The sequence below is a fragment of the Scyliorhinus canicula genome, chromosome 9, assembly GCF_902713615.1.
Source record: "Scyliorhinus canicula chromosome 9, sScyCan1.1, whole genome shotgun sequence".
Lineage (NCBI taxonomy): Eukaryota > Metazoa > Chordata > Chondrichthyes > Carcharhiniformes > Scyliorhinidae > Scyliorhinus > Scyliorhinus canicula.
Genome location: NC_052154.1, coordinates 37,457,027 through 37,475,346, shown reverse-complemented (window position 1 = coordinate 37,475,346; position 18,320 = coordinate 37,457,027). Strand labels below are relative to the sequence as shown.

The 18,320-nt window shown below is 48.6% G+C and overlaps 1 protein-coding gene across 1 annotated transcript in view; it reads right to left on the bottom strand.

The window, feature by feature from the left end:
- Window positions 1-1,537, bottom strand: part of slc7a5 (solute carrier family 7 member 5) — a 107,172-nt gene extending 105,635 nt beyond the window's left edge. Inside the window, exon 1 of the mRNA XM_038806523.1 lies at window positions 767-1,537. Coding sequence (XP_038662451.1) covers window positions 767-1,334 — 568 coding nt within the window. The 5' untranslated portion in view covers window positions 1,335-1,537. The remainder of the gene's footprint in view (window positions 1-766) is intronic.
- Window positions 1,538-18,320: the final 16,783 nt, after the last annotated feature.

Here is an 18,320-nt window from a genome sequence, read left to right as displayed (position 1 = left end):
TACTTTAACCTTACTTTTTAGGACACTACGGGCAATTTAGCATGGCCAATCCACCTAACCCGCACATCTTTGGACTGTGGGAGGAAACCGGAGCACCCGGAGGAAACCCACGCACACACGGGGAGGACGTGCAGACTCCGCACAGACAGTGACCCAGCTGGGAATCGAACCTGGGACCCTGGAGCTGTGAAGCATTTATGCTAACCACCATGCTACCATGCTGCCCCAGATATTTGGCTCAATTCTTTAAAACTGCCATCTAAATACCCATATGCATATGGTATTATGGTAAACCAATGTGATGATGTCGTGAATTAGAACAAGGTGCAGCAATATGCCATTCGGCCATCGAGCCTGTTCCCCAATTTAATAAGATCCCATGGAAAATAATAGACGTGTGAGTGTCATCTGGGTTGGGTTCTCACAATGGCAAAGAGCAGCTGATCACAGACCGGCGAGGTGAATTTGATGGCTGTGGTTGGAAATAAGGAGAAGGAACAAATGTGGAAACCCGGTCATCCGTTTGAATGGCAGAAGTGAGACAGGAAGAGAGCAACGCAGCACGTGTCATGTGCTATTTTAAAGTAGGTGAATTAAAATGTAACAAGTCAGTGAAAATGTTCAACCCTGAATTTTTTTTGACAAAAGTCCAATTAAATTGGGATGACCTGACGACGGAAAGCACCGAGTGAGGATGTTAATAAGTATGTGTGTGCCCCCCGCGGGTGGGCAGGGTGCAGGCTGTGGGAGAGTGGCAGCTACTCACTGATACACAGACAAGCCACCAGCTTGGCTCCGTCCTCGGGCACCGCACAGTCGGGGAAGGCGGGTTTGATGATGTAAGTGGCGAAGACCAGCGCTACGATGTACTGCGAGCTGGGCCGGATGATGAGCAGCTCGATCCAGAGTTTGAGGAAAGCGATGACCGAGCCGTACACCTCCAGGATGTAGGCATAGTCGCCTCCTGATTTGATGATGGTGGTGCCCAGCTCGGCGTAGCAAAGCGCCCCGATGGTGGAGAAGACGCCGCACATGGCCCAGATAATGAGGGAGAAGCCCACCGAGCCCGCCTGCCGCACCACCCCGGTGGGGGTGATGAAGATGCCCGAGCCGATGATGGTCCCCACGATGATGGCCACGCCGCTCCGCAGGGTGATGGTCCGCTTGAGGGCGACACCCGAGCCCGAGTCCGACTGCTCGGCCTGGGCTGCCGGCGTGCCGTCCTTCTCGGCCGGCTGCTCCGGCTCCCCGTTGGCACTCAACGCCAATATGCCCTCCTTCACCTGGCCATCCTCCTCCTCCCGCGCCGAGCCCCTCTTCTTCAGGTTAGACATGTGTGCTGGTCAATGTCGGGCGCAGTGCCTGCAGCCTCTCAGCCCGCTGGAGAAGAGCTGTTACCAGCACTGCATTCAGTCCTTGCCGCGTTGCTGCTCTTCCTTCTGTCCACACAGCAGCTGCCACACGTCTGCTCCCTTTTGCAACTGGACGCGGTCACCTTCGCTGCTCGCTTTTAAAAGTCCCCCCCGCCCGCAAAGAAACCCCGCTCCCCCCACTTCAAAGCGTCACACTCCATCCATTCATCTCCTCGCCAGCCAGATCCAGAATGATGCAACCTTAAATCATCATCTTCGGCTTTCGCTAGGAGTCGCTCTGCCGTAAACCAGAGTCAATTTTCTCTCCGCCTATGATTGTGGCAAGAGAATGCAGGGAACAAAATATTTCTGCTGTCAGTTAATTCAGTTATTTCCAACGTTTACTACCTCTGAAGCGAATGTGCACCTTTGTGCATAAAAATTAAAACGCCTGACTTTGAGCCACAAATATACAGGACCAGAATAATTGGCATATTGGATCATCCGAATGATGCATTTGCCATTATTAATTTGCCCAACTTGGCAAATTAAAACAGCTATGCTATAATGTCCAATTCTTTGCAAATTAATGCCAATTGTGAAATTCCAAGATTTATTCTGGTATTACAAATGACACCTGCTACAAGCATTATGGGCCAGGAATTAATGGCTTCAATGTTGCAGTGTTAATCAGGGTTAAACTGAGATCAAAAGCGACTTTAGGAGTTCCGAAGTGCATAGAATAATGCAGAAATTCTAAATTTGCTTTAATTGAGTTTGCACTCTTCCATCCAGTGCATTGTGGAGATTCCCCTTCGACCATAAGGCCATAAGACATAGGAGCAGAATTAGGCCACTCAGCCCATCGATTCCACTCCACCATTCAATCATGGTTGATATTTTTCTCATCCCCATTCTCTTGTCTTCTCCCCATAACCCCTGATTAATCAAGAACCTATCTCTCTCTGTCTTAAAGACACTCAGTAATTTGGCCTTCACAGCCTTCTGCAGCATAGAGTTCCACAGATTCATCACCCTCTGGCTGAAGAAATTCCTCCTCATCTCTGTTTTAAAGGATCGTTCCTTTAGTCTGAGATTGTGTCCTCTGGTTCTAGTTTTTCCAACAAGTGGAAACAGCCTCTCCACGTCCACTCTATCCAGGCCTCACAGTCTCCTGTACGTTTCAATTAGATTCCCCCTCATCCTTCTAAACTCCAACGAGTACAGACCGAGACTCCTCAACCGTTCCTCATATGACAATTAACAAGAATTAATTAGAACTTCTGCTCTAACATTCAAGTCTTATTGTAAAGACCCTGGAAAATGTTGCACCCTGCTAAATGATAATTTTATTCCAGCATGGAATGTGAATGTTGGCAAGGCCAGCATTTCTTTCTTTTGAGAAATATTCAGCACGTCAGGCTGAATATTACATGTGGAGAGAGAAACAGGTAACATTTCATATCAATGACCTTCTGTCAGAACTGCAAAATGTTAGAGATGAAACTTTTTTAAAAGAAGTACAGAGGCACAGGAAAAGGTGAGGGAAGAAAGAATAAAATGGGATGGGAAACAATACCAAAAAGAAAATGCTGCAAAATCTCAGCAGATCTGACAGCATCTGTAGGGAGAGAAAAGAGCTAACGTGAAGTCCAGATGACCCTTTGTCAAAGCTAAAAAAACATTGAAAGTGGGAAATATTTATACTGTGGAGTGAGAGAATGAAAGATGAGTCATAGGCACAGAAACCAAGGGAACAATGTGCTAATAGCCACAGAAACCAAGGGGAAAGAGTGCTAATGGCAGTCCCCAGAGACAACAAAAGGTGTGAAAGGCCAAACAGCAGAGAACCTAACATCAGAGGGTAAACTGACAGATGTAGGTGTGGGGGGAGTGGAAAGCAAAGAGGAGAACAGGTAAGGAAAGGGGGGGAGGGGATAAGATGGGGAGTAAATATCTATAAAGAAAGACAAGAAAGAAAGAAATGGTAAAAGACAATTAAAATGAAATGGCATGAAAACAAAGGGGTCGAGGTGGAGTAGCGCTAATCATCTGAAGTTGTTCCAGCATCAAGATTCCAGCATCCGCAGTAATGTGCTTTTATCCATATTCATACCATGCAAATACCAGGCAATTAATCCAACATAATAAGAAGTTACAACACCAGGTTAAAATCCAACAGGTTTGTTTCGAATCACTAGCTTTTGGAATGCAGCTCCTTCCTCAGGTGAATGATGTCAGTGTCTATATGCGCAATCTTCTTGGAGATCCTCTCCACTTTGAGCCAGCAGTTTACGGTGTTGATGGTAGCCATAATGTGGAGATGCCAGCGTTGGACTGGGGTGGGCACAGTAAGAAGTCTTACAACACCAGGTTAAGCTCGAACAGGTTTGTTTCAAATCACTAGCTTTCTAAGCGAGGAGGAAGAAGCTGCACTCCAAAAGCTAGTGATTCAAAACAAATCTGCTGTGAAACAAATCTTTAACCTGGTATTATGAGACTTCTTGCTGTGCCCACCCCAGTCCAACGCCAGCATCTCTCCACATCATCATCTCCAACATGAGAGCATCATCTCCTGGTATTTTCATAGAATTCCTGGAGTGCAGAAGGAGGCCATTCGGTTAACCGAGTCTGTACTGATACTCTGAAAGATCACCCTAACTAGGCCCACTTCCCTGATTTATCCCTGTAACTCCATCTAACCTACACATCCTTGGACACTAAGGGGCAATTTACTATGGCCAATCCATAAGACCATAAGATATAGGAGCAATGGAGGAGCTGGAGGAGGAGTTTGAGTTGCTAGGGGGGAATGGGTTCCGGTATCTGCAAGAGAGGGATTTTGTGCGGAGGCAGGTTTTGACCTTCCCGCACCTGCCTCCTCAGGGGCTACAGGATAAGGTGGTGTAAACTAGAGAACAGGAGTGAGAGGAGGGAAGGTCTCAGAGATCTATAAGGAGCTGATGGAGTGGGAGGGGGCTCCGATAGGGGAGGTGAAGATAAAGTGGGAAGAAAAGCAGGGTGGGGAGTTGGTGGCTGAGTTATGGGAGGAGGCCCCGAGGAGAGTTAATGCATCCTCATCATCCGCCAGGCTCAGCCTGATACAGTTTAAGGTGGTCCACAGGGCACACAACTGTGGCCCGTATGAGCAGGTTCTTTGAGGAGGTGGAGGATAGATGTGGGCGCTGTGCGGGGATATTGCTAACCATGTCCATATGTTTTGGGTGTGAACGAAGCTGAGGAGTTTCCGGCAGGGATTTGCTGACATTATGTCAGAGGTCTTACAAGTGAGGGTGGTGCCGAATCCAGAGGTGGCGATCTTTGGTGTGTCGGAAGACCCAGGAGTCCAGGGGGTGCGAGAGGCCGACATCCTGGCCTTTGCTTCCTTGGTGGCCCGGAGATGGATATTACCAAAATTCACCTTGAGGGGGTCATTGCAGGGATTTGCTCAGACGTGGCAGCCATTCATCGACTTCTTCAAATAGAATTAAGCTGTCAGCAAATGGGGGCGGGTCGGAAAGGGGAGGCATGAGAGAGATGAGTAAGGGCAGGAGAACCAATGGAGGGGTGGTTGGGGAAGGTTGCACTGTTTGTGTAAGCCATGTTGGCTGGGTTTTTGTGCTCGGGGGGGTTTGTTGGTTATATTGTTGTGCTTTTCTTTTTGTTGGAAATTTAATGTGTCAAATTGTTAAAATTATAAATGCCTCAGTAAAATATTTTTCTAAAAAAAAGACATCGGAGCAGAATTAGGCCATTGAGTCCGCTCTACCATTCAATCATGGCTGATATGTTTCTCATACCCATTCTCCTGCCTTTTCCCCATTGATGGAACCATCAATTCACCAGACACGTGCTTTCCGATATGAACAGTGGTTTTAATCTACTTATTACAGAGCCAGCCTGTTACCCGTTGATGAACTCTCGGTGAACTGCAGGCTGACTCTGGACAAGGGTATTTATACAGCAGCAGAAGGGGGAGGAGTCATGGGTGGAGCCAAGGGTGGAGCCCCGTACAAACTCCTGAGCATTCCCAGAGCTACTCCCCCTAGTGGTCGGATAACGCTACTGCGCTTTCAAAGATACAGTGTGAATTACCAAGTTACATTCACCACATTCACCCCCTGCAAAAAAAATCAAGTTCGGCGGGGGTGGTGGTCTACAAAGTCAGTCTGTCCGGTGGTCGAACTGTCCGCTGTGATCTGCGGAGCACCGGGGTTGCAGCCTCTTGCGGTGGCTGGATGGGTGTTGTGTGCTGGGGTACGATGGCGGAATCCAAGGAGGGTTGTATCCGAGCTTCATACTCTCCTGGTTCGACTGGGAACTGGGGGCTGGCCGGCGCGGGTGCGCGGAACTGGTGGAGTGAGCTCGTGGGCTCGGGAGCGCGAGGGGCCGGCAGCATGGGGTGTAGGGTGAGGGGTCCTTCTGTGGGGGTAGAGGGGGCGCTGGATCCGGCAGGTGCCAGATCCCGGAGGGATACAGTGTCCTGACGGCCGTGAGGGAACTCGACGAATGCGTACTGGGGGTTGGAGTGGAGCAGGCGCACCTTCTCAACAAGGGGGTCGGTTTTGTGTGCCCTGACGTGTTTCCTCAGGAGTACGGGGCCCGGTGTCCTCAGCCATGCCGGAAGTGAGACCCCCGTGGTAGTGCCCCTGGAAAAAATGAAGAGCCTTTCGTGAGGAGTCTGATTTGTCGCTGAGCACAAAAGGGACCTAATAGCGTGGAGCGCGTCTGGGAGGACTTCCTTCCACTGTGAGACTTGGAGCTTTCTAGACCGGAGGGTCAGTAGGACGGTCTTCCAGACCGTCGCGTTCTCCCTCTCCACCTGCCCGTTCCCCCTGGGGTTGCAGCTGGTAGTCCTGCTCGAGGCAATGCCCTTGTCGAGCAGGTACTGACGCAGCTCGTCGCTCATGAAGGACGAACCCCAGTCGCTGTGTACGTAGCTGGGGAAACCAAACAGGGTGAAGATGCTATGCAGGGCCCGAATGACTGTGTGGGAGGTCATGTCGGGGCACGGGATAGCAAATGGGAAACGGGAGAACTCATCTATGACGTTTAGAAAGTTCTTGTTAGTTGAGGGGAGTGGCCCTTTGAAATCAATCGCGAGGCGTTCAAAGGGCCTAGACATAGGTAGGAAGAGAGATGGGGATTTGAGACAGAAATTCAGGGAGCTAGGGTGGAAGCTGAGAGCTAGAACAAACAGAGTTGTTATCTCTGGGTTGTTACCCGTGCCAGAGAAGTGAGAAATAAGGAGAGAGGGGAGTTGAACACGTGGCTACAGGGATGGTGCAGGAGGGAGGGTTTTGGTTTCCTGGATAATTAGGGCTCATTCTGGGGTAGGTGGGACCTCTACAAACAGGATGGTCTTCACCTGAACCAGAGGGGTACCAATATCCTGGGGGGGGGAGATTTGCTAGTGCTCTTCGGGGGGGTTTAAACTAATTCAGCAGGGGGATGGGAACCTAAATTGTAGTCCTTGTGTACAGGATGTTGAGAGTAGTGAGGTCAGGGATAGGATTAAAAGTTCGAAAGAGGGCACCGGCAAGCAAGACGCTGGTTTGAAGTGTGTCTACTTCAACGCCTGGAGCATCCGGAATAAGGTGGGTGAGCTTGCAGCATGGGTTGGTACCTGGGATCTCGATGTTGTGGCGATTTCGGAGATATGAGTACAGCAGGGACAGGAATGGTTGTTGCAGGTTACAGGATTTAGATGTTTCTGTAAGAACAGAGAAGATGGTAAAAGGGGAGGGGGGGGGGGTGGCATTGTTAATCAAGGAAAGTATTACGGCGGTAGAAAGGACGTTTGAGGACTCGTCTACTGATGTAGTATGGGCCGAGGTTAGGAACAGGAGAGGAGAGGTCACCCTGTTGGGAGTTGTCTATAGACCTCCGAATAGTTCCAGCGATGTAGAGGAAAGGATTACAAAGATGATTCTCGACAGCAGCGAGAGTAACAGGGTAGTTGTTATGGGGGACTTTAACTTTCCAAATATTGACTGGAAATACTATAGTTCGAGTACTATAGATGGGTCAGTTTTTGTGCAGTGTGTGACACAGTATGTAGACAGGCCAACAAGGGGCGAGGCCACATTGGATTTGGTACTGGGTAATGAACCCGGCCAGGTGATAGATTTAGATGTAGGTGAGCACTTTGGTGATAGTGATCACAATTCGGTTATGTTTACTTTAGCAATGGGCAGGGATAGGTATATACCGCAAGGCAAGAATTATAGCTGGGGGAAAGGCAATTATGATGCTATTCGGCAAGATTTAGGATGTATAGGATGGGGAAGGAAACTACAGGGGATGGGTACAATCGAAATGTGAAGCTTTTTCAAGGAACAGCTACTGCGTGTCCTTGACAAGTATGTACCTGTCAGGCAGGGAGGAAGTTGTCGAGCAAGGGAACCGTGGTTTATTAAGGAAGTTGAAGCACTTGTCAAGAGGAAGAAGAAGGTTTACGTTAGGATGAGACATGAAGGCTCAGTTAGGGCACTTGAGAGTTACAAGTTAGCCAGGAAGGACCTAAAAGGGAGAGTTAAGAAGAGCGAGGAGAGGACACGAAAGTCGTTGGCGGATAGGATCAAGGAAAACCCTAAGGCTTTCTATAGGTATATCAGGAACAAAAGAATGACTAGAGTAAGATTAGGGCCAATCAAGGATAGTAGTGGAAAGTTGTGTGTGGAATCAGAGGAGATAGGGGAAGCGTTAAATGGATATTTTTCATCAGTGTTTACACTGGAGAAAGACAATGTTGTCGAGGAGAATACTCAGGTTCAGTCGACCAGGTAGATGGAATTGAGGTTCACAAGGAGGAGGTGTTAGCAATTTTGGAAAGTGTAAAAATAGATAAGTCCCCTGGGCCAGATGGGATTTATCCTAGGATTCTCTGGGACGCCAGGGAGGAGATTGCAGAGCCTTTGTCCTTGATCTTTATGCCGTCTTTGTGCCGGACGACTGGAGGATAGCAAATGTTGTCCCCTTGTTCAAGAAGGGGAGTAGAGACAACCCTGGTAATTATAGACCTGTGAGCCTTACTTCGGTTGTGGGTAAAATGTTGGAAAAGGCTATAAGAGATAGGGTTTATAATCATCTTGAAAAGAACAAGTTGATTAGCGATAGTCAACACGGTTTTGTGACGGGTAGGTCATGCCTCACAAACCTTATTGAGTTTTTTGAGAAGGTGACCAAACAGGTGGATGAGGGTAAAGCGGTTGATGTGGTGTATATGGATTTCAGTAAGGCGTTTGATAAGGTCCCCCACGGTAGGCTATTGCAGAAAATAAGGAAGTATGGGATTGAAAGTGATTTAGCGGTTTGGATCAGTAATTGGCTAGCTGAAAGAAGACAGAGGCTGGTGGTTGATGGCAAATGTTCATCCTGGAGTTCAGTTACTATTGGTGTACCGCAAGGATCTGTTTTGGGGCCACTGCTGTTTGTCATTTTTATAAATGACCTGGAAGAGGGTGTAGAAGGATGGGTTAGTAAATTTGCAGATGACACGAAGGTCGGTGGAATTGTGGATAGTGCTGAAGGATGTTATAGGATACAGAGGGACATAGATAAGCTGCAGAGCTGGGCTGAGAGATGGCAGATGGAGTTTAATGCGGAAAAGTGTGAGGTGGTTCACTTTGGAAGGAGTAACAGGAATGCAGAGTACTGGGCTAATGGCAAGATTCTTGGTAGTGTAGATGAACAGAGATATCTCGGCATCCAGGTACATAAATCCCTGAAAGTTGCCACCCAGGTTAATAGGGCTGTTAAGAAGGCATATGGTGTGCTAGCCTTTATCAGTAGGGGGATTGAGTTTCGGAACCACAAGGTCATGCTGCAGCTGTACATAACTCTGGTGCGGCCGCTCCTGGAGTACTGCGTGCAGTTCTGGTCACCACATTATAGGAAGGATGTGGAAGCTTTGGAAAGGGTTCAGAGGAGATTTACTAGGATGTTGCCTGGTATGGAGGGAAGGTCTTACGAGGAAAGGCTCAGGGACTTGAGGTTGTTTTTGTTAGAGAGGAGAAGGCTGAGAGGTGACTTAATAGAGACATATAAGATAGTCAGAGGGTTAGATAGGGTGGACAGTGAGAGTCTCTTTCCTCGGATGGTGATGACCAACACGAGGGGACATAGCTTTAAATTGAGGGGTGGTAGATATAGGACAGATGTCAGAGGCAGTTTCTTTACTCAGAGAGTAGTCGGGGTGTGGAACGCCCTCCCTGCAACAGGAGTAGACTCACCAACGTTAAGGGCATTTAAGTGGTCACTGGATAGACATATGGATGAAAAAGGAATAGTGTAAGTCAGATAGGCTTCAGATGGTTTCACAGGTCGGCGCAACATCGAGGGCCGAAGGGCCCGTACTGCGCTGTAATGTTCTATGTTCTATGTTCTATAAGCCTTGACCAGGTGGGCCCTGTCTGGTCTATAGAAGTGCGGTTTGCACTCCGCACAGATCGGGCAGTCCCTGGTGACCGCTTTTACCTCCTCGTTGGAGAAAGGCAGGTTTCGGGCTCTGATGTAGTGGGCGAGCCGGGTGACCCCCGGGTGGCAGAGGTCATTGTGGATGACTTTCAATCGGTCAATCTGCGCGCTGGCGCATGTCCCGCGGGATAGGGCATCCGGAGGCTCGTTGAGCTTCCCGGGTCAATACTTAATATCGTAATTGTAGGTGGAGAGTTCGATCCTCCACCTCAGAATTTTGTCATTTTTAATTTTGCCCCTTTGCAAGTTGCCAAACATGAAGGCAACTGATCTTTGGTCGGTGATGAGGGTGAAGTGCCTCCACAATGGCTTGTACTTCTTTCTCGACTGAGAAGTGTCGGAGTTCTGAAGCGGAGAGGGTACGGGAGAAAAATGCGACTGGCCTCCCTGCCTGATTTAGTGTGGCTGCTAGAGCTACCTCTGAGGCATCGCTCTCAACCTGGAATGGAGTGGATTCATCCACCGCCCGCATGACCGCTTTGGCGATGTCCTCCTTGATGCAGTTGAAGGCCTGGCGCGCCTCAGCTGACGGGAAATCGTGTGGCCCTAAAGAGTGAGCGGGCTTTGTCCGCATATTGAGCGACCCATTGGGCGTAGTAGGAGAAGAAGCCCAAGCACCGTTTGAGGGCCTTGGGGCAATGGGGGAGGGGGAGTTCTAAGAGGGGGCGCTTACGGTCCGGGTCTGGGCCCAAGACTCTGTTTTCCACGACATAGCCGAGGATGGCTAGTCTGGTTGTGCGGAAAACGCATTTCTCCTTGCTATATGTGAGATTCAGTGCTGTCTGGAGAAAACGGTGGAGGTTGGCGTCGTGGTCCTGCTGGTCATAGCCGCAGATGGTGACATTGTCCAAGTACAGAAACATGGCCCGCAGCCCGTACTGGTCCACCATTCGGTCCATTGCTCGTTGGAACACCGAGACCCCATTAGTGACGCCGAAAGGGACCCGGAGGAAATGGAAGAGGCGGCCATCGGCCTCGAATGCCGTGTAGTGGCGGTCCTCCGGGCGGATTGGGAGCTGGTGGTATGCAGACTTCAGATCCACCGTGGAAAAGAGCCGGTACTGGGCGATCTGGGCTACCATGTCTGCAATCCTGGGGAGGGGATACGCGTCAAGGAGCGTAAATCTATTTATGGTCTGACTATAGTCGACAACCATGCAGAATTTCCCCCCGGTCTTAACGACCACCACCTGAGCTCTCCAGGGACTATTGCTGGCCTCTATAATCCCCTCACTGAGAAGCCTTCGGACCTCTGATCTGATAAATACCCTATCCTGCAGGCTGTATCGCCTGCTATGAGTGGCTACGGGTTTACAGTCCTTTTGTGAGATTGGCGAAGAGAGGAGGGGGGGGGGATTCGCAGCGTAGCGAGGCTGCAGATAGTGAGTGGGGGCAGGGGCCCGCCGAAGCTGAGGGTGAGGCTCTTAAGATTACATTGAAAGTCTAGGCCTAATAAGAGTGGCGCGCAGAGGTCGGGCAAAACGTTTAGTTGGAATTTTGAGTAGCTAGCGCCTCGGATTGAGATTGTCGCGGCGGTGCGCCCCTAGATCTGGACCGAATGGGAGCCTGAAGCGAGCGAGATAGTTTGCCGCACGGGGAAAACGGGGAGCAACAGCGTCTTACCAGGTCTGGGTGTCTGAAGCTCAGTACTCCCGGAGTCGAAAAGGCATGGCGTTCTGTACCCGTTGATTTGGACCTCTGCCATCGAGTTTCGCAGATGCTTCGGGCGTGATTGGTCCAGAGTGACTGCGCTGAGTTGCGGGTAGTCGGCAGCTCGATCAGCTGTGCTGGAGTGGCCCCGTGACGACTGCCCCCTGAGTTCGTAGTCGTACTCTTCCGATGAGTTGTCCGAGCGTGGAGATGCCGATCGGGCCCGTGGATCGCACGTGGCGGGCGGCGAGGAAGATGGCGGCCCCCATGAGTTGCACATGGCCGGCTGCGTGGTGGAGGTTTGCCAAGATGGCGGCCCACATGGATCACACGTGGCAGGAGGGGGCAGAGTCAGGGCATAGGCCACAGCGTTTCGGGCCCCGCGGGCCTGCGGGTGAGGGGAGCGATTACTTTGTGCCGCTGGGGAGTTGGAAGCTGGGGCCCTTTTTGCGAGGCACACTCTCGCGTAGTGGCCTTTCCGCCCGCAGCTGCTGCAGGTCGCGTGCGGGCCGGGCAGTGGGTGCTGGTTCTGGCCGCAGAAATGGCAGGCTGGAGCAGCATATTGGCTGGCTGGAGCAGCATAGTGGCTGGCTGGGGCAGCATGGTGGCTGGGCGGCCGCGTCGCACAGGCCTGGGGGAGTCTCTGGTCGGGGGCCCATGATTGGGTCGTGGGGTCCGCGGGGATCGAGGTGAGGCTGCGGAAGGAGACCTCCATCGTGGTAGCAGCTTCCACAGTTGTTTCTAAGTCTTGGGGCCCCCTTTTCCAGCAGTCGTTGGCGCACATAATTAGACCTGAGGCCTGCTACAAAAACATCGCGTACCGCAAGTTCCCTGTGTTCAGCCGCGGTGACCGCTTGATAGTTACAGTCATTTGACAAATTATTGAGTTCCCTTAAAAATTCGGCGAGTGATTCTGTAGGCCGCTGGCAGCGAGTCGTGAACACATGGCGTGCATAAACTTCGTTAATGGGCCTTACATATATCTTATCGAGTATCGCTAGCGCTGCAGTATATGAACCGGCTGAGTTTAGTTGCGTAGATATTCTGTGGCTCACCCTCGCGTGCAGTAGACTTAACTTCTGTTCCTCTGTCGTTTCGGCTGTGCTCGCTTCTGCCAGGTAGGCCTTAAAGCACCGCAGCCAGTGGGAGAAGATTTATTTAGCCTCTGCATCCTGTGGGTCGAGTTCCAGGCGTCCAGGCTTGAGGGCCGATTCCATGATCGATCTTGACTGTTCTTAAGTAGATTAAATTGTTGGAACCATTAATTCACCAGACACGTGCTTTCCGATATGAACAGTGGTTTTAATCTACTTACTACAGAGCCAGCCTGTTACCCGTTGATGAACTCTCGGTGACTGCAGGCTGATTCTGGATAAGGGTATATACAGCAACACAAGGGGGAGGAGTCGTGGGCGGAGCCCCGTACAAACTCCTGAGCATTCCCAGAGCTACACCCCCTAGTGGTTAGGATAGCGCTACTGCGCTTACAAAGATACAGTGTGAATTACCAAGTTACATTCACCACACTGTCCCAAATCAAATTCTGATACCTAGGATCCAGATGGTCCACAACTGGACACGGATCCAGGTGGGGGACAAATGTGAACAGTGCCAGGGAGGATGGCCAACTACACCCACTTGTTCTGGGCCTGCCCAACCTTGTTGAGTACTGGATCACCTTTCTTGAATGCATTTCCAGGGTTGAGAGAATGAGGGTGGAGCCATACCCGATGGTGGCGATCTTCGGGGTGTCAGATCAGCCAGAGCTCTTTACGGGGCGAGGGGCCGACACCCTCCTTTGCCTCCCCGATCGCTTGAGGAGACTCCTCCTCGGCTAGAGAATTTGTCGATCCTAGTGGAAGAGGTAAAGAGAGACCGGCAGAGTTGGGACTCACTCCCGCGTGGGAAAAGTACAGACAATTAAAATGAATGTGCTACAAAGATTCCACTTCCTATTCAGAGCCCCCATGATCTTCGCCCATAAGGCCTTCTTCACCAAGGTAGATAAATTAATTATGCCATTTGTGTGGGCAGGAAATAAACCCAGGATCCGTTAAAGAATCTTGCCAAGTAAGAGAAATATAAAGGGCCTGGCACTGCTGAAACTCTTATTCTGCCAGTGTGTGACAAACGCAGAAAGGGTGTAAAGATGGGTAAAAGAGCCAAGGTGGAATGGGTGGGAATGGAGGAGACCTCCTGTATGGGGACATGCCTCCAAGCACTGGCCACGGCCCACTCCCATTTCCCCCAGCCAATTACTTGACAAACCCAGTGATGGTGGCTGCAGTAAAGACCTGGGCACTAGCACTTTAATCTTGGTGCAATGTTCACTATGGCCCCATCTACAAAACCATAAATTCATCATGGTGACAATAGACGCTTCCTTTAAAATGTGGAGACAGGACAAAGGGGTACTGACAGTAGGGGACCTCTATGTAGACGGCAGAGTAGTGACCTTGGGAGAACTAACAGAAATGCTCTAGCTCCTGAAAGGGAACAAGCTTCAAAAAAATTGCAACTGAGCAACTTCCTCCTCAAGGAGACTGTAACGTTCCCCCAGCTACCTGGACACACCTTACTGAATGGACTGATAGCACTAGGTGAATTAGGAGATGGTAACTGCGCCGACATGTATGAGCAACTGCTGGAGGAGGTAAGGGCTGCGCTGGATGAGACATGAGAAAAGTGGGAGGAGGAACTGGACATGGAGATGGTGGAGCACTCTGGACCGAAGCACTACATGGGGCGAAGTCCATCTCCTCATGCGCAGGGCTGAAGCAGCTAAAGATAGTGCACACGGTGCACTTGATAAGAACATGCATGAAGGAGTTCTTCCCGGAGGTGGGAGGATGGCCAAGCCCAAACTTGTTGAGTACTGGATCACCTTTCTTGAATTCATTTCCAAGGTTGAGGGAGTGAGGGTGGAGCCATACCCGATGATGGCAACCTTCGGGGTGTCAGATCAGCTAGAGCTCTTTACGGGGCGAGGGGCAGACACCCTCCTTTGCCTCCCCGATTGCCAGAGGAGACTCCTCCTCGGCTGGAGATCAGCAGTGCCTCCGAAGGCTGCAGACTGCCTGTCCGACTTGGTGGAATTCCTCAAATTGGAGAAAAATAGAATTTGCTATCAGAGGATCAGAAAAAAGCTTCCACAGTACATGGAAGCAATAGGCCGGCCTCTTCAAGAACCTTTTTGGGACCAGCAACTAACTAAGGGAGGGAGCTGGGGGAGAACAGGGAGGGAGGGTGCCGGGGGCGGGAGGAAGAGGGGAGACCAAACTGGACAGGAGGAACGAAGGAGGTGGGGGGGAGAGGGAAGGGTGAAAAGGAGGCAACACTCAAAGGGCAGGGAAGCAAGTACAGATGGACCAAAAGGTACTGAGCGGGAGGGGGGCAGGGAGCACCATTTATGCTGCCAGGGTAACCAATAGGCTACGCCTCTGTGGCCTCAAAGTCACCCCGGTATGTTTTAATACCATGGGTCAACATGTATATTGTTAATAATACGCCTGTTGTAGCCGACATCTTGGCGTTTACCATTAACATGCCTCATGTTTAAGTATGTTTCCTGTGTGTTCTTACCTTTTCTGTTTTGTTATGAATACAAATGAAAATCAATAAAAATACTTTTGTAATGAAGACATGCGCCAATCGATAATAATATAATTATTTATTGTCACAAGTAGGCTTACATTAACACAGCAATGAAGTTACTGTGAAAATCCCCTAGTCACCACACTCCGGCGCCTGTTCGGGTGAACCGAGGGAGAATTCAGAATGTCCAAATTACCTAACAACATGTCTTTCGGGACTTGTGGGAGGAAACCGGAGCACCAGAGGAAAGCCACGCAGACACAGGGAGAACATGCAGACTCCACACAGACAGTGACCCAAGCCGAGAATCGCCCCTGGGACACTGGTGCTGTGAAGTAATTTGTGCAAGGATTATATAAGACAATTGTCAGGAACTTGTGTTAAATATCTAGTAAATCAGGAGGAGATGAGAAAGATGGCAGCTATGAAGAATAATATATATGCAATCTTATTTCCGTGACAGAAAAATGGACATGCAAAAAATTCATGGGCATGTTTTGATGTAGCAATGTATGACTTACAAAGGACATAACTGTCAGAAAGTCCCTTAAAATATTAGAGAATCACAGAATTGCTACAATGGATAAGGAGGATATTCAGCCCACCGTATAACATTATTTCTCATAGAAAAAGGTTTAAACATAACATTCTGGCTAAATTTTCACAAAAATAACAACAGTTCAGTTGTACTTTAAGAAAGAAAAAAACAAAATTGGGGTGAATTGTGAATTTTACAGCTCTACACCAGCATTTTGTGAAGGTCGGGGGGGGGATGCATTCGTAAAATAAAAAGGGTGGCCTATGCATTGCCTTTCCACCCTCCCCAGACCTGTCTCCCGTATTATGTTGGGCAAGTAAGGCCAAATTAATGGCTACTTAAAGGCCTAATTTATCCTCAGCCACTATAATATTTGTGGCATGGATAGTGGAACGCGGCTAGCAGCTCGGCAGCTTTCACTGTGCAGGCTGTTGTCAGGCAGGCAGGTGAGGTTTCTCCTTTAGGTGATGGAGGTCCCCTGTTTCAATTCAAAGCACCTCATCTCAAGATAGTACCCCTCATTTAAGCCTCCCCCCAGTCTCTAAAACCCACATGCCCCACAACCCTAAGGTGACATGCTACATCTTTTCCGGGGACTACATGTATTCTCGTCAGTGTCAATCGTGGTACTACTGGGACCACACAGCTGCCGGCCAAGGGTGGTACCTCCTCCCAGAAGGGAGAGTAAGTCCCCCTCTGAGCCAATTCAGGCTCCCTCAGCATATCATTCCTGCTGAGCAGTAGGATTTCTGGTCAGCATTGTGCTAATGGACTTTTACCATTCCCCCATAAAATCCATCCCTTGTACTTATGACCTCAAGATCTCCCAGAGCAATTTACAACTAATTAAATACTTTTGAAATATAGACACCATTGTAATGTGGGAAAAAGCACGTATTTTTTTTAATGTAATAACTTTTCTTAATTTTGTAGTCCTCTAAGAATTAGAGACAATGGGGAACTATGCATCAAAACAATATGGCAAAACAAAGGGCTTAGAAAAAAGATAGAACTGCAAAAGAATAAAATTTACATAATGCCTTTCACAATTTTATGATGTCCTAAGGCACCTCACAGCCATTGGAGTATTGTTGAGGTGTAGTCATTGTTATAATGTACAAATTCCATGTTGTATTTATTACAGCTACAGCAGTGCTGAAACACTCACCTTACTTCCACTAACTTCCCCTCCTTCTTCCCTTTATGACTTCCTTGAGACTCCTGCAGGTTAAAGGTAGTCAATCTGGTTCCAGACATCTATCTGTACCATTCCTAAACTCCAGCAATTTATAAGTGATGGAACCATCAATTCACCAGACACGTGTTTCCGATATGAATCTAGGCTTTAATCGACTTACTTCAGAGCCAGCCTGTTACCCGTTGATGAACTCTTAGTGAACTCAGGCTGACTCTGGACAAGGGTATTTATACAGCTGCACTAGGGGGAGGAGTCGTGGATGGAGCCAAGGGTGGAGCCCAGTACAAGTTCCTGAGTACTCCCAGAGCTACTCCCCCTAGTGGTAGGATAGCGCTACTGCACTTACAAAGAGAGTGTGAATTATCATATATACATATATATATTACATTCACCACAATAAGTACAGATAATTGGCTTGGTAGTGAGTGATTCTTCACCAGCTTTTCCTTTTTTGTGTTGCCCAGTTTGCAAATTGCATTGGAGCAGAGATTAAGACTGCCTCAGTATGCTGCTTTGTACTTCTACAGTACCAGAGTGACTATTTTGCAAAGAAGCAATGCAGTGGTCACGTCTCATGTATGCAACTGAGAATTTGCAACATTTGCATACTAATAGTATGTTGAAGAACAACACGTTAGGTAAAATAAATGTAATAATAATTGTTATATTACTTGGAGTAATACATGTTACTCATTTGTTTAGAACGAAACGTTCTTAACTATGATGATGATGAATACTCAAAGTTGTCCATGATAACAAATAATTTATTGAGTAACTAATCAATTCTTCGATTCTTCAATACTTTTACTAGTAGTTAAATTAAACAAGGTAGAATTAGATTAACTATGAATATTATACTGCACTCTGAGCTAACTATACACTTCTGTTCTCTAGCCACAACACAGCCAAAGACAGTGGGAAAACAGACTGAGCTTTTTTTATACCAGTTAGTGTTGTCCTCTAGTGATCCTCTGACTGTACTGACTACACATTAACCATTCATGTATATACATATGCAGAGATCACTACAATAATAACCTTTATTGTCACAAGTAGGCTTACATTAACACTGCAATGAAGTTACTGTGAAAAGCCCCTATTTGCCACATTCTGGCGCCTGTTCGGATACACAGGGAGAATTCAGAATGTCCAAATGACCTCACAGCACATCTTTCGGGACTTGTGGGAGGAAACCGGAGCACCCAGAGAAAATCCACGCAGACACAGGGTAATCACCATGCTACTGTGTCGCCCACTTAGCTTACAATGCAGAAAATTTTTTAAACTGATCTTTATGTGGCAATTACGCTATCTAGACTTTGATACTCTATGGTGAGCTGTTCAATATTCCCATTTATTTATTTTTACATTTTTTGTTTTTATAAATTTAGAGTACCCAATTCATTTTTTTCCAATGAAGGGATAATTTAGCATGGCCAATCCACCTTCTCTGCACATCTTTGGGTTGGAGGGGTGAAACCCACGCAAACACGGGGAGAATGTGCAAACT